The sequence below is a fragment of the Cuculus canorus genome, chromosome W (genome assembly GCF_017976375.1).
Source record: "Cuculus canorus isolate bCucCan1 chromosome W, bCucCan1.pri, whole genome shotgun sequence".
Taxonomy (NCBI): Eukaryota; Metazoa; Chordata; class Aves; order Cuculiformes; family Cuculidae; genus Cuculus; species Cuculus canorus.
This window is the reverse complement of record NC_071440.1, coordinates 5,076,135-5,099,918: the sequence shown is the minus strand read 5'-3', so window position 1 is coordinate 5,099,918 and position 23,784 is coordinate 5,076,135. Positions and strand designations below refer to the sequence as shown.

The following is a 23,784-nucleotide window of genomic DNA, read 5'->3' as shown; positions in this document are numbered from 1 at the left end:
CCACTAGCCGTAAGGGCTGTACAATCAAACCTCTTCCTTACATATACTGCAACTCTTCCACCTCCCCTACCCTGCCTATTCCTCCTGATCAGCCTGTAGCCCTCCATCCCAGCACTCCAATCATGGAACTCATTCCACCAAGTCTCGCTAATACCGACAATATCATAGTTCTGGCAACTAACCAACATTTCCAGTTCATCCTGTTTGCTTCTCATACTCCATGCATTGGTGTACAAGCATTTAAGATATGCTCCTGAGCCTGAAATCAAAATGTACCCTCTTTCAGTTTAAAACCATTGCCTGTGGAGAGTTTTTGTAGAGACATGGCTTGAGGAGAAGAGACGTGAGAAAATACAGCTGGTGAAATAATAACAGCCTCGTACAAGGCCACAGTCTCCCTGAGCAAGAAGTTAGGCGATAACAGGAGATAAAAACAGGACCTAGAAAAACCACAAACATCCTAGGAATGTAACAATAGAGGCAGGGCTGACACTCTGTATCGGACCAATGATGAGCCTTACTTTTGTAATATGTATGAGCCTTATTACTGCTATTATAAAAGCATGCCTATCGTATCAATAAATCGAGACTTGTTGATCATCATCGGATGTGCTTGTCTCCCGTCGACTCCGTCAAATGGTGACCCCGATGTACCCCCTGGACACCACGGACGACTCCGTCAAATGGTGACCCCGATGTACCCCCTGGACACCACGGACGACCCCGTCAAATGGTGATCCCCGACATGCCGGAGCAAAATGCAGGCATTGAACCACGGACGAGCGACGACAGGGTAAAAGTTCGGGTCCTGAAGCAGCCAGGACGGCAATAAGCGCGAATAAAAGTAAGGTGACCGTATAGACGAGCCTGAGGACGCGCCGTGCTCTGGGCGACCATATAGATGGGCCCGGCCGATACGTGCTGCCGAGACCTTGAGGGGCTGCAACAGCGCTGATAAATTAGGTATGGAAAGGCAAGCAGCATATAATTTATTTACCGCTTTCCTGGAAGAGCGGCGGGTTAAGGGAATAGATTTGCAGAAGGAGTTAACAAGTCTTTTAACATATGGGCATGCTAAAGGCTTATTCATAAATCCGCATACCGTACATGAGCTGACAGAGTGGCGAAAGTTCGGAGATGTGTTGTGGGAGGCTACATTACAGGATGATAAAACGGCAAAAAAGTTGGGAAAGCTATGGAGGGTGGTACATAACGAGCTTTTACAGTACCAGGCAGAAAAGAAAGCAGCTGAGCAAGCATCTGCTGCTCACACAAAAAATAGAAACTATGAAAGAGAATGGTCCCAAACTACTCCTTTGCCCCCTACGGTCACGAAGGTGGCTTTACCCCCCCCGCCACCACCGCCTTCTGGCTCTGGCTCAGAGGCAGCTTCTGAGCCGTCCGCACCCCCCGAAGAGCAGGGGCCGTCCGCACCCCCCGAAGAGCAGGGGCCGCGGCCGAAAGCGCCCCCGGCCGTTCTCCCTCTGGGCAATGAGATAACCCCTGGGGCGGAAAGCGAGTTAGCGGAGGTCATTGCCAGGGAGCGGAGAGAAGCTTGGGCTGCGCTTGCAAAAGACGGCTTGGAAAGGGGAGATCACTGTGCGGTTAATGCAGCAGCACAGCTAGCATGCCCGGTGATCTTCCAGGCTCAGGCAGGTGGAGGACTGATGGCAACAATTACTGCCCTCGATTGGAAATTGCTGTCACAGTTGCGATCTACAGTCAGCCAGTTCGGGGTGACAAGTGACCAGTAAAGCAGATGTTAGACTACATATGGGGCACTCAAGTGCTTCTGCCCGCTGATTGTAGAGGAATAGCAAAGTTAATATTTACACAGCATCAACAGCTTTTATTTAATGCACATTGGCAAGCGATTGTTAACGAATGTGTGGCAGTACAGAGGCAGCCAGCAGATCCTCTTCATGGAGTGACAGCTGATGAGCTTATGGGGCTGGGAGCGTTTCTCCGCACGGAAGCTCAGGCTATGGTGGGACCAGACAAGTGCCGAGAGGCTATGAGATTGGTCAGATTGGCTATAGATAAGGTAAAAGAACCTGGAGGAGTACCCGTATATATGGGAATCAAGCAGGGTCGGGAAGAACCGTTTGGTGCATTTATAGATAAGGCTGCTGCCGCAATAGAAAAAGCAGGGGTACCCGAATACATGCGAGGGGCACTGCTAAAACAGTGCGCTCTTCAAAATTGCAATCAGGCTACACAGAGTGTGATTAACACCTTGGGTGCAAATTGGACCATAGAGGAGGCATTAGAAAGGATGGCTCAAATGCCGTTAGGATCACAAGCATTTTTAGTAGATGCTATTAAGCAGCTGGGGCTGGGATTACAGGAACAGGCAAAGGCTTCACAAAATCAGGTGTTAGCTGCTCTCGCACCCCTTCAAGCGTCAGCCGCAGTTAATTCGGCTCCATCCGGAACCCGTACGCGATGCTACAGATGCGGAGGCATGGGTCACATGCGCCAAGAATGCCAGGCTACAGGGATATGGTGCCGAAAGTGCCGTTCGGATACTCACAATACGGGCGCTTGTCGGCGGAGGTCGGGAAACTCCGGCAGGAGCGCGAATTGCAGTGGCCGCGCTCAGACACAAGTCGCCTCTGCAGCTCAACCGACCTTCCCTGCCCCCAACCTGCCACCACAGGGAGCCTCGGGCTGGACTTGGCAGCAGCAGTAGAAATCACGCTAATGACATCGCACCCACAAAAGATCCCAACAGGAATTAAAGGACCTATTGTTATACAAGGTCGAGCGGTGGGTGCACTGCTATTAGGATGATCGTCTGCCTCTATGATTGGATTATTTGTGTTACCTGGTGTTATTGATGCGGACTTTACTGGAGAAATTATGATCATGGTGCATACTCCTTTTCCACCCGTTCAAATTAATAAGGGACAGAGAATTGCTCAATTGGTACCGTTGGAGCAAATGACAAAAGAGATAAAGCCTATAAGGGAACAAGAGAGGGGAGAAAAAGGTTTCGGATCCACTGGCGGCCTGACCTTGCTGACTTTAAATCTTAATGAAAGGCCCAAGAAAACCGTGGAGGTGGAATATCAAGGACAAAAGAGGTCATTTTTAGGCCTTTTGGACACTGGGGCTGATTCCAGCATTATTAGCCCTAATTGCTGGCCTCCACATTGGCCTTTACAACCGGCTGCCACCACAGTGACCGGGGTTGGGGGTTTAACCCTGGCCAGTCGTTCCCCTCCTATCAAGGTGAACATCGATGGAAAACAATTAACAGCTACTTTCTCAGTAGTCCAATTGCCACCTACCGTGCAGTGCCTTATAGGGCGGGATATTCTGACCCAATTGGGAGTGGTGCTAACCAATGAGCACCCTTTGGGGTAGTGGCCGTTGCCTGGACTTTCCCGATACCCATTACCTGGAAAACCAGCTCTCCAGTGTGGGTTAAGCAATGGCCTTTAAAAAGGGAGAGTCTCCAGCGTGCTCATGATCTAGTGAAGGAGCAATACGAACAGGGGCATCTGCGACTATCCACAAGCCCCTGGAACACTCCAATTTTTGTGATCAAAAAGAAATCAGGAAAGTTTCGTTTGTTACATGATTTGCGTACTGTCAATGCCCAAATGGAACCCATGGGGGCTTTACAACCAGGATTACCTAATCCCGCAATGATTCCTAAGGATTGGCCACTACTAATTATTGATCTTAAAGACTGCTTTTTTACTATTGCCCTTCATCCACAAGACATGATGCGATTTGCATTTACATTGCCTGCACTTAACAGGGAGGGGCCGGACCAAAGGTTTGAATGGACAGTACTCCCGCAGGGAATGCGCAATAGTCCTACTTTATGCCAAGTTTATGTTGACTCTGCATTACAGCCCCTGAGAAAGAGATGGCCAAATGTAGTGATTTATCACTATATGGATGATATATTGTTTGCCCAACCAAAACCTTTTACTGAACAGCAAATTCAGGAGATACGGACTGCCTTGGCACAATTTTCCCTTGTTATAGCCCCTGAGAAAATTCAAACAACAGCTCCGTGGAAATATTTGGGATGGACAATGTCGGAACAAATAGTTAAACCCCAGAATCACAGAATCACAGAATCACAAGGTTGGAAAGGACCCATTGGATCATCGAGTCCAACCGTTCCTAACACTCCCTAAACCATGTCCCTAAGTACTTCATCCACCCGTTCCTTAAACACCTCCAGGGAAGGCGACTCGACCACCTCCCTGGGCAGCCTGTTCCAGTACCCAATGACTCTTACTGTGAAGAATTTTTTTCTGATATCCAACCTGAACCTCCCCTGACGGAGCTTCAGGCCATTCCCTCTAGTCCTGTCCCCTGTCACTTGGGAGAAGAGGCCAGCTCCCTCCTCTCCACAACCTCCTTTCAGGTAGTTGTAGAGAGTAATAAGGTCTCCCCTCAGCCTCCTCTTCTCAAGGCTAAACAACCCCAGCTCTCTCAGCCGCTCCTCATAAGACTTGTTCTCCAGCCCCCTCACCAGCTTTGTTGCTCTTCTCTGGACACGCTCCAGAGCCTCAACATCCTTCTTGTGGTGAGGGGCCCAGAAATGAACACAGTATTCGAGGTGCGGTCTCACCAGTGCCGAGTACAGAGGGAGAATAACCTCCCTGGACCTGCTGGTGACCCCATTTCTGATACAAGCCAAGATGCCATTGGCCTTCTTGGCCACCTGGGCACACTGCTGGCTCATGTTCAGTCGGCTGTCAACCAGCACCCCCAGGTCCTTCTCTTCTGTGCAGCCCTCCAGCCATTCTTCCCCCAGTCTGTAGCGCTGCATAGGGTTGTTGTGCCCCAAGTGCAGGACCCGGCATTTGGTCTTATTAAACCTCATCCCATTGGTCTCGGCCCAGCAGTCCAGCCTGTTCAGATCCCTTTGCAGAGCCTCCCTACCCTCCAGCAGGTCGACACTTCCTCCCAGCTTAGTGTCATCTGCAAACTTGCTGAGGGTGCACTCAATGCCTTCATCCAGGTCATTGATAAAGACATTGAACAGAGCTGGACCCAGTACTGAGCCCTGAGGAACTCCACTTGTGACTGGCCTCCAGCTGGAGTTAACTCCATTGACCACCACTCTCTGGGCCCGGCCATCCAACCAGTTTTCAACCCAGGAGAGTGTGCGCCTGTCCAGGCCAGAGGCTGACAGTTTCTGCAGCAGAATGCTGTGAGAAACTGTGTCAAAGGCTTTACTGAAGTCCAAGAAGACTACATCCACAGCCTTTCCCCCATCCAGTAGTTGAGTGATTTTGTCATAGAAGGTGATCAGGTTAGTTTGGCAAGATCTGCCTTTTGTAAACCCATGTTGACTGGGCCTGATCACCCGGTTCTCTTGCGTGTGCTTCATGATAGCACTCAAGATTACCTGTTCCATGACTTTCCCTGGCACTGAGGTGAGACTGACAGGCCTGTAGTTCCCCGGATCCTCTCTGCAACCCTTCTTGTATATGGGCACAACATCAGCCAGCCTCCAGTCTAGTGGAACTTCCCCAGTCAGCCAGGACCTCTGGAAGATGATGGATAGGGGTTTGGAAAGGACATCCGCCAGTTCCTTCAATACTCTTGGGTGGATCCCATCCGGCCCCATAGACTTGTGGACGTCTAGCTGGGCAAGCAAGTCTCTAACCGCCTCCTCTTGGATCACGGGAGCCTCAATCTGCCCCTCTAACTCTTGGATTTGTAAACAGAAGGAACAACTTTCTTTGCTATTAAAGACTGAGGCGAAGAAGGCATTAAGTACCTCAGCCTTGTCCTTATCCCCTGTCACTGTTATTCCTTCTGCATCCACTAGAGACTGGATATTCTCCCTCGTCCTCCTTTTCCTGTTAATGTACTTGTAGAAAGACTTTTTGTTGTCTTTCACAGACTTAGCGAGTTTTAATTCTAGTTGGGCCTTGGCCCTCCTGATTTTTTCCCTGCACGATCTCACTTCGTCCCTGTAGTCCACCCAAGATGCCTGTCCTTTCCTCCAGAGCACATAGAGCTTCTTTTTCTTATTGACGCATCTTGAGATCACCCTGCTCCACCAAGCTGGCTTTTCCCCCCGCCGGCTCCTTTTCCGGAACACAGGGATGGCCTGCTCTTGAGCTGATAGGATTTCATTTTTCAAGAGCGCCCAACCCTCATGGGCTCCCTTGCCCTGAAGGACTGTTTCCCACGGGACTTTGCTAATCAACCTTCTGAACAGGCCAAAGTCTGCCCTCTGGAAGTTTAATGTGACTGCTTTGCTAACCCCCTTCTTAATCCCACCTAGAACTGAAAACCCTATCATCTCATGATCACTTAATCCCAGGCGTCCTCCAACCGTCAAATCCCCAACAAGACCTTCCCTATTCACAAACAGCAGGTCTAGGAAGGCACCCTCCCTTGTTGGTTCGCTAACCAGTTGTGCAAGGAAGTTGTCTTCGATGCACTCCAGGAACCTCCTAGACTGTTTCCTTTCTGCTGTATTGTACTCCCAGCAGACATCCGGAAAGTTAAAGTCTCCCACAAGGACAAGAGGCAGAGATTTAGAGACTGTCCCCAGCTGTTTATAGAAGAGTTCATCAGCAGCTTCTTCTTGGCTGGGTGGTCTGTAACAGACTCCTATCACAAAGTCCCCTTTCTTGTGGGCTCCTCTGATTTTAACCCATAGGCACTCGATCCCGTCCTCACCGTAATCCAGTTCGAGAGTTTCAAAGCACTCTTTGACATAGAGGGCTACCCCGCCTCCTTTCCTACCCTTCCTGTCCCGCCTGAAGAGTTTATATCCCAACATAGCTGTAGTCCAGTTATGTGATTCATCCCACCACGTTTCTGTGATGGCAATGACATCATAGTCACCTTGCCTTGCAACAGCTTCCAGCTCATCCTTCTTATTGCCCATGCTGCGTGCATTGGTGTAAATGCACTTCAGCTGGGCTGATGAACCTTCAGCCCTCATAAAGGGAAGAGAGTTTATTCTCGATTGACTGGTCCTTGGAATAACTAATTCCACAGACCCAGTTTTATCCTTACTGTCCCCACTTATACTCGCCCTCACTTGCCCTGTTGTGGTGTACTGGTGGTCCTCTCCAGCACACCATTTCTCAGCCGCTGGTTTCCCACTTCCAGGCTCATTCCCAACTAGCCTGGTCTCCTCCCCTTCCCCCTTCACATCTAGTTTAAAGCTCTATTTAAGAGCCTAACCAGATTTTTAGAGATAACTTTAGTCCCCCTTCGAGACAAGTATGACCCATCCCTAGTAAGAAAACCTGGGGGTGGGTGGTTCACCCCATGATCAAAGAAGCCAAAGCCTCTCTCCTCACACCAGGGAAGCTACAACTGCAAACAAAACTCACAACTCTGAATGAGGCTCAGAAGTTACTGGGCGACCTTCAATGGTTAAAACCGATTGTGGGAATACCAAACGAATTGCTGGACGAATTACGCCCACTTCTCAAAGGTACGGACCCAGCAAGACCGATCCGTGTTACTCCGGAACAACAGCACACTCTTCAGAATATAATGGACTGCGTTACACAGGGGCAAGTCCATCGGCGAGATCCAGAATTATCCATAGACCTGACGATCTGGAACGGTCCCAAATACCTCCTTGGGGCACTGACTCAATTGCAAAAGAAAACGGGGGAGATAAGGGTATTGGAGTGGATTTCCCCCGCGTTACAACAAACCAAAACTCTGGTTCAAAAGGTCGAAATGCTAGCAGACTTAATAAAGAAAGGCAAGGAGAGAATGCTACAAGTAGCTGGAACCGAGCCAGCAGTAATCAGGATGCCAATTAAAAAGGATACCTTGGACTGGTACTTGTGTAATAGCGAGGAGCTGCAGGAGGCACTTTTAGGTGCGAGCTGCCCCATTGAAACAGAAAAGCTCCGGCAGGCGCCAGTTCAATGGATTGGGGAATGGAATTGGATCACTCGGCCAAAACGAGAAAATTCCCCTATCGCAGATGCTCTTACGGCATTCACGGATGCTGGCAGAAAATCCAGAACTGCTGCAATAACATGGCAAGAAAAGGGACTATGGAAACATCAGATTTTACAAGCAGAAGCTGCAGACAGTCTACAGACTATGGAACTTTTAGCAGTGGTATGGGCAATATCACAGCTAAGAGGACCACTGAACATTGTAACAGACTCTTTGTATGTTGCTGGGGTCGTAGCTAGAATCGAAGACGCCTCTATAAAAGAGGTGCAAAACCGGAGGCTGTATGAGTTGTTGGTACAGTTAAAAAAGGCTACAAGGTTAAGGGAGCACGCTTATGCTGTGATTCATATTAGAAGCCATAAATGGGAAACTGGCTTGGGTGAGGGTAATGCTAGAGCAGACAGACTAGTGTCTGTGGCTCAGGGCACTCCACTGCCAGGCCAGCTGCTAGCCAGAGAAGCTCACTCTATGTTTCACCAAAATGCAAAGGGCTTGCACCGAGAGTTCAAAATCACAATGGCAGAGGCGAAGGCCATAGTTAGGGCCTGCCCGATTTGCAGCCATCACAATGGAGGTGGTGGTCTAGGCCTAGGGGTAAACCCACGGGGACTACAATCAAATGAGCTATGGCAAATGGATGTTACGCATGTCCCTAACTTTGGTAGATTGAAGTATGTGCATGTATCTATTGACACCTATAGTAAGTTCATTTGGGCAACAGCACAGGCAGGAGAAAAGGCTATCCACGTGGAAAGGCACCTATATAGCTGTTTTGCAGTAATGGGGACGCCAAAAAGGATTAAAACGGATAATGGGCCTGCTTACATTAGCAAGAGAATAGAAGGGTTCTTAAAGAGTTGGGGAATTGAGCATATCACAGGCATTCTAAACTCCCCAACAGGGCAAGCTATCATCGAAAGGGCTAATGGCACTCTGAAAAGGTACTTGGCAAAACATGAAAAGATTGCTGATCCCCAGGCAAGGTTATTGAAGAGCTTATTTGTGATCAATCACTTGTGCATATTTGGGGACGCAGAGTACCCTCCAGCAGAATTACATCATCGGCCAAATGAAACTACCGAGCAGAAAAAGGACGTGTGGGTGAAATACAGAGACCCTAAGACAGGGTTATGGAAAGATCCTGCTAAGGTTATGTTTTGGGGGAGGGGATATCTTTGTGTCTCTACCCCTACAGGACCGGTATGGGTGCCTGCAAGGTGGACTAAACCTGTTCTCGATGCAACGACTGCCAAGCAATCTGACGGAGGAAGACAAGAGGAGAATAGAGGAGAAGCTGCCACTGATCCTACGACCGCTGCTGTTACAGTCGAAAGGATACTCGAAAGCCATCGACAGGGTTTTGAAGCACTGCCAGACCTTTGAAGGACTAATTACAACTATTGGACGGTTATCGGAAGTATTACATATGGGGCCAGCGGGTCAAAATTGTCTTGATTGTAATAATCCATGTTGTGCTGCTTGGGTAGCTTTGTATTGCAGGGGTTGCGATAAGATCTTTTGGATAGAACAGTCCCTAGTACGTGACTTATGGTGTAACAGGTGTGCATTTAACCATAACTTTAACAGCTGGCAGAGAGAGCTGCAAGAGCAAACAAGGCTAGCAACAACCACGGCCTTAGCATTTTTTTGAAGCACCTGAACAGAAAATATTGGCTTACTACCGTTGGGAATTGGAGAATATTGTTAAAAGGGTTATAGTTCAAGGTAGATCTCATATTATCTCTGCGAGGTGTAGCAAATTGGTACCCATAACACAGCATTACGTGGTAGGGCCCATAAGAGGAGATCCTGACAGGGAATTGGATCAGTGCTTGAGCAAGTTACAGGAGTTAAAACTGCAACAGCTAGGAACAGTAAGGACTAAAAGAAATAGGGGGAGAAAGGATAGAAGAGAAAAATGAAGCCTGTTTCTGCTGTATTGCTTAGTGCTGTAGTAGCCAGCATAGCAGGAGTTATACGCTTTACACGCTTTAATCAGCCAAGAGATAACATCTGGGTAACATTGGCAAACCAAACTAGTCAATCGTCATTTTGCCTTAGCTTAGGAGGGGTTACTAATCCTTTCCTAACTTGCCTGATAGGTTTGCCTGTTTGGTCCCCAGGGGAATTTTGTGGTTTTGTGAACGAAAGCAGCCTGTGCAAAAACTTATCGAGCGCTGAGGGCTGTAGCCAGGTGTCTCCCGAGTGGGGAGGTAACCCTCAGATTGAGGATGGCTGCCAACAATGTAAGATCATACTGTCCTTGAACATCACCCTGCACTCTCCCCCAGAAGAATTAGATCTCTTTGGAAGTGCAAATGCCAGTTTATCCAATGTCAAACAGGGGAGTTGGTTCGGTTTTGAGCCACTGAACCTAAAAGACTTTAACAAGAATCGCAAAATTGGGCCAGCCTAGACTTATCCCTGGAATCAGGAACAGTGAATAGCCAGCTTTACTCCCGATGTAACGGTGCCAACATTACGGCCCCGAAGAAATTGCCCCCCAGGATATTTTTAATTTGTGGAGACAGAGCTTGGAATGGTATACGGGCAAAGCCACAGGGAGGACCTTACTATTTGAGGGAATTTATCGTTGTTCCATCCTAATGTATCCTTATTAGTGCAATGGAGTCAGAGAAAAACGCAGTGTGCACGAGCTAGACTGCGGTCAGATAGGGAAACCCACGTTTTGGAGTCAGACGAACCTTCTTGCTCAGAAAGAAAATGGGGGAAATGTGGAGAGTTTTTGTAGAGACATGGCTTGAGGAGAAGAGACGTGAGAAAATACAGCTGGTGAAATAATAACAGCCTCGTACAAGGCCACAGTCTCCCTGAGCAAGAAGTTAGGCGATAACAGGAGATAAAAACAGGACCTAGAAAAACCACAAACATCCTAGGAATGTAGCAATAGAGGCAGGGCTGACACTCTGTATCGGACCAATGATGAGCCTTACTTTTGTAATATGTATGAGCCTTATTACTGCTATTATAAAAGCATGCCTATCGTATCAATAAATCGAGACTTGTTGATCATCATCGGATGTGCTTGTCTCCCGTCGACTCCGTCAATTGCCCCTTGGCCTGTCACTACAGGCCGCGGTAAAAAGTCTCTCTCTCTGCCCCCTTTAAGTATTGAAAGGCCGCAATAAGGTCTCCCTGGAGTCTTCTCTTCTCCAGGCTGAACAACCCCAACTCTCTCCACCTTTCCTCATAGAGAGATGTTCCAGCCCCCTGATCATTCTTGTGACCCTCCTCTGGACCTACTGTAACAGAACTGGGTGCCCCAGAGCTGGGTGCAGTACTCCAAGTGAAGTCTATTGAGAATGGAGTAGAGGGGCAGAATCACCTCCTTCAACCTCCTTCTCCACAGGGCTGCTTTCAATCCATCCACCTCCCTGTCTTTACTGATACTGGGGATTGCCCCAGACCAGGTGCAGGACCCAGCACTTGGCCTTGTTGAACTTCATGGGCCCACTCCTCAAGCCTCTCAAGGACCCTCTGGATGGCATCTCTTCCCTCTAGCAAATCAACTGCATCACTTGGCCTGGTGTCATCTGCAAACTTGCTGAGGGTGCACTCAGTCCCACCGACTGTGTCGTTGATGAAGATATCAAACAGTACTGGTCCCAGTACAGACCCCTGAGGGACACTGCTTGTCATTGGTTTCCACTTGGACATTGAGCCGTTGACCATAACTCTTTGGATGTGGTCATACTGCCAATTCCTTATCCATCTAACATCCTGTCCGTTAAACCCATCTCTCTCCAATTTAGAGGTAAGAATATTGGGGGGGACTGTATCAAAGGCCTTACAGAAGTCCCAGTAGATGACAACCGTAGCTCTTCCCTTGTCCATCAATGCAGTCACTCCATCATAGAAGGGCAACAGATTAGTCAGGCACGATCTGCCCTTGGTGAAGCCATGTTGGCTGTCTCTAAGCACCTCCCTGTCATCCGTATGCCTCAACATATCTTCCAGGAGGATCTGCTCCATGACCTTACTGGGTATGGAGGTGAAACTGACTGGTTGGTACTTCCCAGGGTCCTACTTTTTAAAAATGGGTGCAATGTTTCCCTTTTTCCAGTCACCGGGGACTTCATCTGACTGTCATGACTTCTCCAATATCATGGAGAGTGACTTGGCAACTACATCAGCCAATTCCCTCAGGACCCTGGGACGCATCTCATCGGGTCCCGTAGACTTGTGTATTCTCAGGTTCCTCAGGTGGTCTCGAACCTGATCTTCTGTGATGGGAGGAAGTTCTTTCCTCTAGTCCCTGCCTTCAGGTTCAGGGGCTTGAAGAGATGTGGAAAGAGAGATTGCCAGTGTCAGGGTGATTGAAGTTCTCTGGGAGAATCAGAGTCTGCAAGTGTGATGTTTCCTGTAGCTGGAGTAAGAATGCTTCATCAACATCCTCCCCTTGATCGGGTGACCTGTAGTAAACACCAGTCACGAGGTTTCCGGTTTCCTTTGTTGGCTTTTCCCTTATTTTTACCCATAAGCTCTCAACCTGTTCATTGCTGTTTTTCAAAGACAGCTCTGTGCAGTCAGTCCATCTTCTTACATAGAGGGTGACACCCCCCCCCTTGCCTGTGCTTTCTGAACAGTTTATAGATATCGATTGCAGCTTTGCCTCATTTCAGTGACAGCAATTAGAACATAGCTTTCTAGCTACAGTGGCTTCCAGCCCCTCCTGCTTGTTACCCATGCTGCATGCATTGCTATTAAGGCACTTTAGTGGGGTCTATCAACCTTATGACATTTTTGGAGGAACACATCCTAATTTCTTTGTGGCATTTCATAGGTGTTTCTCTATTAGTTTGTAGTATTACTTATAATTTCTTTTAATATTAAATTATATATATATGTAATTATAATTTCTTTTTAATATTTAACACAACATAAAAAAATGCAGTAGGTTTTAGGAAGGCATTTAACCTTCCTGGAAACCAATTTATAATCATATATTACCAAAAGGAGCCATAAAAAAATTGTCATGCTTGAACAATTATGGATACTATAAAATCAACTTTGAAAAGAAAACTCTATTCCTGATAAGGGTCAGTTGGCCATAATACTAGAAGAGATTGATGAGTCCTTCATACTGGAAATAGAATTGAAAGTATGGTAGACTGGAATAATAAATAAGACTTAAAGTGTTTCACAACGTTATATTGGTTTAATAGTTATCAAAACTGATAAGGTGTTAGCAGCCACTGATAATACATTAATGTTTAATTATCATAAAAATGAAATGACATAGTATATACGTTTTTCTTTTTTAACAACTAGAACTTTTATATATAAAACTTAAATTAAGCCCTACTGAAGTCAGGAGAAAGACTGTCTGACATTAATGGACTCAGGCTCATGGCCATAGTCCATTCATAGGTGTCAGGGAGACTAGAGCTAGCATGTAAAAGAACCCATTTTTATCTTAAAATTAATAAAAACTTAGAATTTGCAGTGACAAAACTTCTAGAGACTTTCCTAAATGCAATGAAATATCCACTCTCCTTTTCTTTGAATACAATGCTTACATCAACTCCAATACACCTTCCTAATCGGCAGAATTAAGGAAAGATGACACACACTACATTTACATCCTTCCAATTCATTCCCAAAAGTTTCACATGAAGCACAAAAAATCAACACATTAACCAATCCAAACCAAAACAGTCCTATGAGATAACTGTGTTTAACTTACTTGGAATAGGTCTAAGGACATCAGGAATGAGAATCTCCACCAAAGCCTGGTACATCACATGGTCACAATTACCCATCCATTTCAGAATAGACTCATTTTTGCACAGAATAATCAGTTTTCCTTTTGGAAGTCGACTTTCTATTTCACTCAGATTGCTGTTGTAAATAAATGCAACAAATGAAAGTGCATTTACATACAGATAAAGTACAATGGACTTTGAAAATGACTGTTTAATAAAACCTTGATAAACGTCTCTGTTACATCAAATAAAAATTCTTTAACTGCTTCCTATGAAACTAGGGAAAAATAGCCTCCAAAGTTCTGCTCCAACTCCTAAATTTTGCAAAGGTATGATAAAAATAGTCCTTGCAATTTAAACGAACTGGACAGTATATTGTGAAAAGATACTTTGACTTTAGTCATCCAAAGAAAGGAAAAAATGGAAGATGTATACAATAATTTCAAGACTGCAATTTGACATATACCAACAGCCTATATGTCAAACAGCAGGCAACACAAATTTAACCTGAAAAACTGCTGAAAGTGGTTCTTAGCCTCTATGTAAAACTAAGACTTCCTTTGATTTGACTCCTGCTGTTATATTGTGATGGTGAACAGTAAGCAAAAAGAGACATTTACTGACCTCAGTTCAATAATAGCTGTGTCGTCAGCTGGAGCAGAAGGAGAATAGCGCCAGAAAGTTTGCCACAACTTTTCTATCAGGCTAAACTGAAGATTCACAACAACATCCACTATTGCCTGATAAAATATAAAACAAGCGCAGATAGTCCTCCAACTCATTCCTACCCCAACCCAACTCCTCCCAGGGGTATAGCTCCCACCTCATAATTTTGCAGAAAAAATAGTAAAATGCACGTTTATAAATAAGCATACAATATCCTTTTTAATAACTTTTAAGGAACAAGTTTTCCAACTGTCCATACTAGTGTGGACAGAGACTCAGATCAGGCCAAGTGTGACTACAAGGAAGCTTCCCCAGAAAAGAGCCTAAGCACACATATCAAGTGAATTCACCTAAAAAGAACTTTTAACATTATTACAAACACAAAGGAAGCCTACTATTTTCTGCATTTTGTTACTTACTACAGGTTTTAAAGCACCTTCAACAGTAATTTTAAAACGTCATTCAGTATGAAATGTGGCCTTAAAGTTCTTAAACAGCCTGCTTCTTTAAAACTGGAAGAAAAAAGTGAGTTTGTTTTTAACATAAACATTAGCGATAACAATTTAATCTTATTTTAACTCCTATATACAAAAGCAAAACTCTATATACATATTGTCTAAAGTTCAATTTACTTAAAATTTTCAAAATCTACACATGATTACATTCAAGTATTGGTATTCTATTACATGTTATTTTCTTTCCCTGTAAAGAGAGAAATTCCAGAGTAGTCTGTTTGCAAATGTCCTTTCTGATGAAATAAGCAAAATATTTGGGGAGCACATCAGATACAAGTAGGTTGCCTGTAATGTGTTTTGTGTCAGTCATCCTGTTATACTGATTCTCAGTAGAAGAAATTAATTTTCATTGAATGATGATTTATGTGAAATGCCTCTTTTCTCTTACCTCGCAGTGCTCTCTATAAAGACTTTGCAGTGATTTTATGTCCTCAAGGGTAGTACCATCTGGTAGAGAAGATATTTCAACTTCTCCAAACTCTGGAAGTACTCGAGATGCATCTGTTTCCATGACAGCATGACAGAGGAAAGCTATTGTGAATGGTGCCAACTACAGTTCGATTAGAAAATATTTAAGGATGATGTAAAGAAATAAAGTCTAGAAGGTCATAATGCCCCAAAAAGAGCGTCTTTTATATTTAATATATTTTAAAGTAGCAATAAAATTGTGAAAAAATCAGCTAGCTATTTTTTAAAGCAAAAGGACATTTTAAATTACTCTTGACAGACAGCAGATAAAAATGATTTCACATATATATTGTATCTGTATATAAAAAAGCTAATACACATTTTCAGAATATGACAGGATGAAGCCAAATATTCATGTCAGTACATAAGAGATTAATATAATTTAATAGTTTTTTGTTTGATCAACTGAATAGTTTTTACATTGTCATGCATGTTAAGGTTTAGTACACTCAGCATCATATATTTATTTGAAATTTACAAGACTTTCGACTGTAGCCAACATGTGCTTTTACTATTTCTCATAAATGTTTCCAAGAGATATATCAGTATAGGGGGGTAAATGCACTGTCAACTGGTGGGGCAGTGGAAGGGAAAGTTCATAAAACATGCGAACAAGGTTCCCAATAATTTCAGTAACAGCAAGATTAAGCCAAATAATGTGATGCTTCAAAATCCCAATATATTAACACAAAAGTTAGTGTGCAATTATTGAAATAATACATTTAATAAGCTTTTTTACATTTGCTTCCACAACTGAGAAATCAATATGCTTAGCTATATCAATGAATGCACAAAATACACATTTTTAAAAACTATTTGCCTCTTTCCATTTATAACATTGCGGCAGAAAATCAATACACCTTCTTGTCAATGGTCAACACAACTGCAGTGCAAAAATATAATCCCAATTTATGTGCATATTAAAAAACTTGGGAAGCCAGTGGAAATTATTGAGTTTTTAGGGCAAGGTTTTCTGTATGCATTTTTGTATAAAATCTTTCATCGCAATTGCATTGCAATGTATTTTAAATCTACCATGCAAGTAGATTTTGTGCATTTTTTTATATCTGCATGATGCATATTAAATATTGCAAAAGTCTTATAATATACAACATATAGCTTCTATGAATATCTTTTTGTTCTGTTATCAATGAGAGTTTTAAACAGGGCAACATAACTAAAATTGTTATTGTATTTGTATGACAATGTTCATGGTGATAATGAGTTTTATTTTGTTTATACAACAGTATAACACATCTTTTCATACCTAAGAACTGTTGATGATGTTGACTTTGGGCAATTATAGTTTGTTCAGCAGATGTGCCTGTCTGTTGACCACTTCCTGTGAAACCATCTGCAACTCCATCCACTTTCTGCACAGGCTTATACCTACAAAATTATCAAATACAAAATTTTTCTTTATGTTCAATCTTTTTGTAAGTGCAATATCACAGTTTCGTCTGTCTGATTTCTTAGTCTCAATATACAGCTTTGCTATTTCACACACAAGAAAAAGCAACTTCAGGATAATTGTAAAGGGTAGAAAAAACTTGTAAAAGGTAAAACATTGACAATGTATTATAAAATTCATAAGGCTGATATAACAGCGCAACTACCAATTTCCTGTCAAATTTAGTTTAAAAATTGTACCACTAAGACCTAAAGTTCATTTACACTAAACAGAAAATGTTCTTTCCTTTTCTAAAGGACTTGCTTTCCCAAGAATCAAATAGCTCAAAATATAATGCTTAATTGCCTTAAGAATTATAGAATTATAGAATAGGTTAGGTTGGAAGGGACCTTAAAGATCATCTAGTTCCAACGTCCTTGCCATGGGCAGGGACATCTCCCACCAGATCAGGCTGTCCAAGGCCCCATCTAACCTGGCCGTGAACACCTTGAGGGATGGGGCATCCACAACTTCCCTGGGCAACGTGTTCCAGTGCCTCACCACCCTCATCATGAAGAATTTCTTCCTAATGTCTAGTCTAAATCTCCCCCTCTCCAATTTAAAGCCATTCCCCCTCATCCTGTCACTGCATGCCTTTGTAAACAGTCCCTCCTCAGCTTTCCTGCAGTCCCCCTTCAGGTACTGGAAGGGCGCTATATGGTCTCCTCATAGCCGCCTCTTCTCCAGGCTGAACAAGCCCAACTCTCTCAGCCTGTCATCGTATGGGAGGTGCTCCAGCCCTCCAATCATCTTTGTAGCCCTCCTCTGGACCCCTTCCAACAGTTCCGTATCCTTCTTATGTTGATGATTCCAGAACTGGACACAATACTCCAGATGTGGTCTCCAAGAGAGGAATAGAGGGGCAGAATCACCTCCCTCAACCTGCTGGGCACACTTCTTTTGATGCAGCCCAGGATACGGTTGGCCTTCTGGGCCGCGAGCACACATTGCCAGCTCATGTCGAGCTTCTCATCAACCAGCACTCCCAAGTCCTTCTCAGCAGGGCTACTCTCAAACACAACATCCCCCATCGTGTACTGAAAAATGGGGATTGCCCTGACCCAGGTGCAGAACCTTACACTTGGCCTTGCTGAACCTCATGAGGTTCTCAGAGGCCCACTTCTCCAGTCTGTCCAGGTCCTTCTGGATGACATCCCGTCCTTCCGGTGTGGCAACTACACCACTCAGCTTGGTGTCATCCACAAACTTGCTGAGAGTACACTCAATCTCGCTGTCAATATCATTGATGAAGATATTAAAAAGTCCCAGTATGGACCCCTGAGGGACACCACTTGTCACAGATCTCCATCTGGACTTTGAGCCATTGACCACTACTCTCTGAATATGACCATCCAACCAGTTTCTTATCCACTGAACAGTCCATCCATCCAATTCATATCTCCCCAGTTTAGAGAGGAGGATGTTGTGGGGACCGTGTCAAAAGCTTTACAGAAGTCTAGATACATCACATCCATTTGTTTACCCATGTCCACTGCAGCAGTTACCCCATCATAGAAAGCCACTAAGTTGGTCATACAGGACTTGCCCCTGGTGAAGCCATGATGGCTGCCATTAATCACCTCCCTGTCCTCCGTGTGCTTTAGCATGTATTCTAGGAGGATCTGTTCCATGATCTCCCCAGGCACAGAGGTGAGGCTGACAGGTCAGTAGTTCCCAGGGTCATCTTTTCGACCCTTTTTAAAAATGGATGCAATGTTACCCTTCTTCCACTCACCGGGGACTTCTCCTGATTGCCATGACTTTTCAAATATTATGGAGAGTGGCTTGGCAACTACATCGGACAATTTCCTCAGGACTCTGGGATGCATGCCATCAGGTCCTATAGACTTATATATGTTCAGGTTCCTCAGGTGCTCACGAACCTGATCCTCCTCTACTGTGGGAGGGGCTTTATCCCCCTGGTCACCATCTTGTTGTCCATTGACCCAGGAGGGATGAGGAGAGAGGTTGTCAGTGAAGACTGAGGTAAAAATGTTGTTGAGTACCTCAGTCTTCTCCTCGTCTGTTGATATGAGGTCACCATTTCCAACCATCAGTGGGGGTACATTCTCTTTAACCTTCCTTTTCTGATTGACGTACCTGTAGAAGCCCTTCTTGTTGGTCTTCACTTCCCTTGCCAAGTTCAGCTCCAGCTGCACCTTGGCCTTCCTGACCTCATCCCTACACAACCAGGCAGCATCCCTATACTCTTCTCAGGTTCCCTGTCCCTGCTTGCACTGCATGTGCAGTTCCCTCTTGTTCCTGAGTTTGACCAGCAGGTCTCAACTCAGCCACACTGGTCTCTTCCCTTTCCTGCCTGATTTCCTACATCTGGGGACTGCGTGCTCTTGTGCTTCATGGAAAGCATACTTAAATATTTGCCAGCTGTTCTGCTCCCTTGTCCCTGTGGACTGTGTTCCAGGGGGGGCTACTGAGTAACTCCTTGAAGAGCTGGAAGTCTGCTTTCCTGAAATTCAGGGTCCTGACTATACTCCTCATCTCTCCCATATCCCTCAGGACCTTGAACTCCACCAGTGCGTGATCACTGCAGCCCAGGCTGCCTCCAGTCTTGATGTCAGTGATGAGACCATCAGGTCCAGTATTGCATCCCCTCGTGCAGGGGTGTCTATTACCTGGGTTAAGAAGTTATCTTTAATGCACTCTAGGAGTCTCCTGCATTGCCTACAGCTTGCCGTGCTACTTCTCCAGCATATGTCAGGGTGGTTGAAGTCCCCCAGTAGGATGAGAGTTTGCGAGTGTGAAGTCTCCTGTAGCTGGAGGAAGAAGGCTTCATTGGTTGGCTTTCCTTGATTGGATGGCCTGTAGTATACACCAACCACAAGGTTCCCGTTGGTTCTTCCATCTTTAATTTTGACCCACAAGCTTTCAATACATTTGTGGCTGCTCTTCAATGACAGCTCTTCACATTCCATCCCCTTCCTGAGACAGAGGGCAACACCTCCATCCCTCTTTCCCAGTCTGTCCCTTCTGAACAGCCTGTAGCCACACTCCAGTCATGGGATTCGTCCCACCAAGTTTCTGTGATGGCAACTAGATTGTAGCTTTCTAGTAGCACAGCAGCTTCCAACTCTTCCTGTTTGTTGCCCAAGCTTCGTGCATTTCTATAGAGGCACTTCAGCTGGGCTGTTGGTCATACCGCCTTCTTAGTGGAAGACCCTTTATTTCCTTTAAGGTGTTTTGGAGAAGTTTCCTTCCTGGCACCTACTACCCCAGGAGCCTCCTGGTAATCTCCACAGGACTTCAATTGTGCCACAGAATCCCCAGCATGCCCCTGGACAGCAGGTGGAGGGCCCATACCAGCACCCCATCCCTCCAACCATTGTGTGTCCTCCCCCCGCTTGTCATAGGCAAGCCTGATATTATCCTGCTCCCCCTTCACATCTAGTTTAAAGTCCTATCAATGAGCCCTGCAAGCTCCTGAGCAAAGACCCTCCTCGCCCTTTGAGAAAGAGGGCTCCCATCTGATATCTGTAAACCTGGTGCTGTGTAGGCCATCCCATTGTCAAAAACCCCACAGTTATTGTGGTGACACCAGCCATGGGGCCATGTATTAATAGTTTGGACCCATCTGATCCTTACAGCGTCACCACCTGTAACTGGAAGGAGGGAGGAAAAAGTCACCTGGGCCCCAGATTCCCGCACTAGCTGTCCCAAGGCCCTAATATCTCTTGTAATTGCCCTTAGGCTTCATACTGCAGCTTCATCACCTCCCGCATGGAACAGCAGTAATGGGTAGAAGAAGGGCCATGTATCGGTTTGGAGACAAAGGAATTTAAATAATTTTAAGATGTAACAAACTTCTCATTAGCTCAGGTTTGAGAAGGCTATTTAGACTTAAACTAAGCAGCTGAACCAGGGGAGGTTAAGATTTGATATTTGGAAGCATTTCTTTACAGAAAGAGTGGTCAAACATAAGGACATAGAGGTGGTCGATTCCCCATGTCTGTCAGTGTTTCAGAGGCATTTGGACAACGCCCTTAATAACATGCTTTAATTTTTGGTCAGCACTGAATTGGTCAGCCAGTTGGACTGGATGGTCATTGTAGGTCCCTACCAAATGAAAATATTCTAGTCTAGTCTAGTCTAGTCTAGTCTAAACTCTCCATCAGTCAAGTCACAAAAGTTTTTATAAAGGATAAAGGACAAAGATACAACTAGGAATCCTGGTTTGGATGGTCAGATGTTAAGACCATCAGCCTGACAGGCTGAAGATTCTGCCTGCCATCTCCAACACAAATGAAAATTAATTCTGCCCCAGCTCTTAGTGATAATAACTTGGAAGCTTTGCCCTTCTAAAATACCCTCGTAGCCAGAAAAAAACTAGAGAAACCATGGGGCAGATTTCAATGTGTGTGAACTGTCACTCAAGTCTGCAATTGCACAGTGGAGATCGCAAAGATTTGTATTAACTTTAGAAATGTCAACAAGTTCCACTCTGAAAACACTCCTCTTAAGAAGCAATTGAGTCAGATGTGAGCTTGTTCTCATTTTAATCTTATTAAACAGATAGTAGGAATGCCCTATGTAACTACTTAGATGAGAAAGCTCCCATAAGAAGCAAGCATCCAAGATTCTAGTATTCAAGACATTTAAATATACAATAACATAGGATGTACAAGAAGTATACTTTTCCAGAGAAGGCATCTTGGCCTGATTAACATAAAGTATGATAACTTTAGGAATATTAATACTTGGAAACAAAATTTTCTGTCCTCAATCTCTAGGACTTTTATATAAACTTTTCATCACTTGATAGATCTATTTTGCAATCCAAAACCTCCATTTTGTAAGAATTTTGTAAGAATAACTTTATTTGTGTTATACTTTATTTTTAAAAATACCTGGCAGAAGATCAGTTTCTATAAATATTTGCAAATCAAAATCTGTATATTCACATAGTTCCACTAGTTTCCACAAAATGTATTATTTCATAAACTTTTCAGCTCTTGAAGTAGAATCCAAAATGCCTTAAATACGTAAAAGCAACAGTCCTTTGAGTTTTTGGGGTTTAGAAAGAACTTTAACAAAAAAAAACCCCACACAACTTAATCTGCCGGTGCTAGGAGTCAGGATTATCCTACCGCTTGCTCCAATGTGCTTTACGTAAAAAAAGTTGGGGAAAAGTATTATTAATTCTGGCATTATTACAGGTGACATTATAGGAATCAAACAGTTTTAACAGCATTAGAAAATAACTTGAAAAATGAAATGAGGAAAAAAAAAGAAAATATTCTTTTTCAGGTGTTTCAAATTAAACTTGTGAAGAGTTGTTAATAATTTTATATCTCCTATCTTTTATGGACAGCAGAGGGTGATGGTTTTGCAGTTCAGGCAATGAGAGGCTTCCAGATTTCCTGGCAAAATCCTCTTTTTATACACAGGTTACTCTTTGTGTTTTTAATTGCAGACAGGGGAAAATGTTGCTACAACTGATTTACACAACTGCTTAATGGAAGAATTTACATTTTCTAAAATTATCTGACTCTTTTTCCTATTTCAACTCTGATTTTTCCATTTTTTTTAAATTAACTAAGAGGCACTGAAAAAAAAATAACCAACCTTTTATAAATATAACAGCTTTCAAAAGATGCTTAGATTTACTCAAGAAGAATAGAACTTTACTTTTATCTAAGCACATTTTTGTGTAGTTTGATTTAATTTTATGTACTTTTATGTAATTTAAAATAAGCACATAAATGTTTAGAGAGTCTTTAGCTAACAACAAGCAAAAAGCTATGGAAATCTAACAGAACTAGACCACTGAAATACGAACATGAAATTAGTTAATTCAAAAACCAATGGAAAATCATGTGCCTTTCTCATTATTAAGACAATTTACAGTAGAACTTCATTGATTGGCTCATAAGCCAATTACACACTGTAATGAAACTGAAATTCTCACTCACTCCTCAGAAAAGTTTAAGAAATTTTGACTAAAATTTGAAAACAGCAAACATTCAATAGTCATTGATAAGATAAAGCAGAAACAAGAAAAATAGAGGTATATGCCAAACTTCCTGTTTGGTATTAAATGGACACAAAAGTAAGCAAATCAGTAGGAAAAATGTAGAAACTATTAAAAAAGAAGTCAAAATGTACTGACTAACTCACAAGAAAAAAAAAAAACTAAGTTTTTCTGCAAATTTTGTTGCTTCCTTGTAGTTGCAGTGTTGACAATATTCAAATATTTACTGAGAGTCTCAATATTTAGTATTATCTCAAAAATCCAATTCACGCACTTACATAATTTATTGGTAGTCTCAGTTTTCATTAAAAAGAAAGGCTTATACTGTTCCCGCTTGCTGAAAAATAAACTTGAAGAGCTTTAGGAACAGAAACCAAACTAAGCTCTAATAATGTATTAGGTTTTTTTCTTTTGACTTTTATTCACCACAATATTTGGTTTTCGTATTACCTGATTATATTCATAATCATCTTTTTTTGTGAGAACCATTTACTATTAAACATCACACCTGTGTTTGACCCAGTACTAATAGATAACTTCAGGGAACTACAGGCCGGTCAGCCTCACCTTGGTCCTGAGAAGGTGATGGAGCAGCTAATCCTGGGAACCATTGCCAAACACATGAAGGACAAGAAGGTGATCTGGAGTAGTCAGCATAGATTCACCAAAGGGAAGTCATGCTTTACCAACTTGATAAACTTCTACAAATAAATGACTGACCTGGTAGATGAGGGGAGAAGCTGATGAAATATGGGCTGGATAAGCAGATAATGAAGTGGACTGAGAACTGGCTGAATGGCTGTATCGGATTTACGTGGCAAGGTTTTGGTAGCGAAGGAGCTACAGAGGTGGCTTTTGAGAGGAGACACCAGAAGCTGCCTCTGTGTCAGACAGGGCCAGTTCCAGCTGGCTCCAAGATGGACCTACCACTGGCCACAGCTGAGACAATCAGTGACAATCATGTGACTTCTGTGATAATATATTTAAGAAAGGGTAATAAAACTGTGCAACAGCTAGGACAGAGGAGTGAGAACATGTGAAAGAAACAAC

The 23,784-nt window shown here is 43.8% G+C and overlaps 1 protein-coding gene across 1 annotated transcript in view; it reads right to left on the bottom strand.

The window, feature by feature from the left end:
• LOC128850303 (transcription factor RFX3-like) overlaps positions 1-23,784 on the bottom strand; it is a 116,604-nt gene that overhangs the window by 37,525 nt on the left and 55,295 nt on the right. Inside the window, exons 7-10 of the mRNA XM_054053340.1 lie at positions 16,566-16,687; positions 15,219-15,331; positions 14,274-14,389; positions 13,631-13,785 (exon numbers count right to left, since the gene is read on the bottom strand). Coding sequence (XP_053909315.1) covers positions 13,631-13,785; positions 14,274-14,389; positions 15,219-15,331; positions 16,566-16,687 — 506 coding nt within the window. The remainder of the gene's footprint in view (positions 1-13,630; positions 13,786-14,273; positions 14,390-15,218; positions 15,332-16,565; positions 16,688-23,784) is intronic.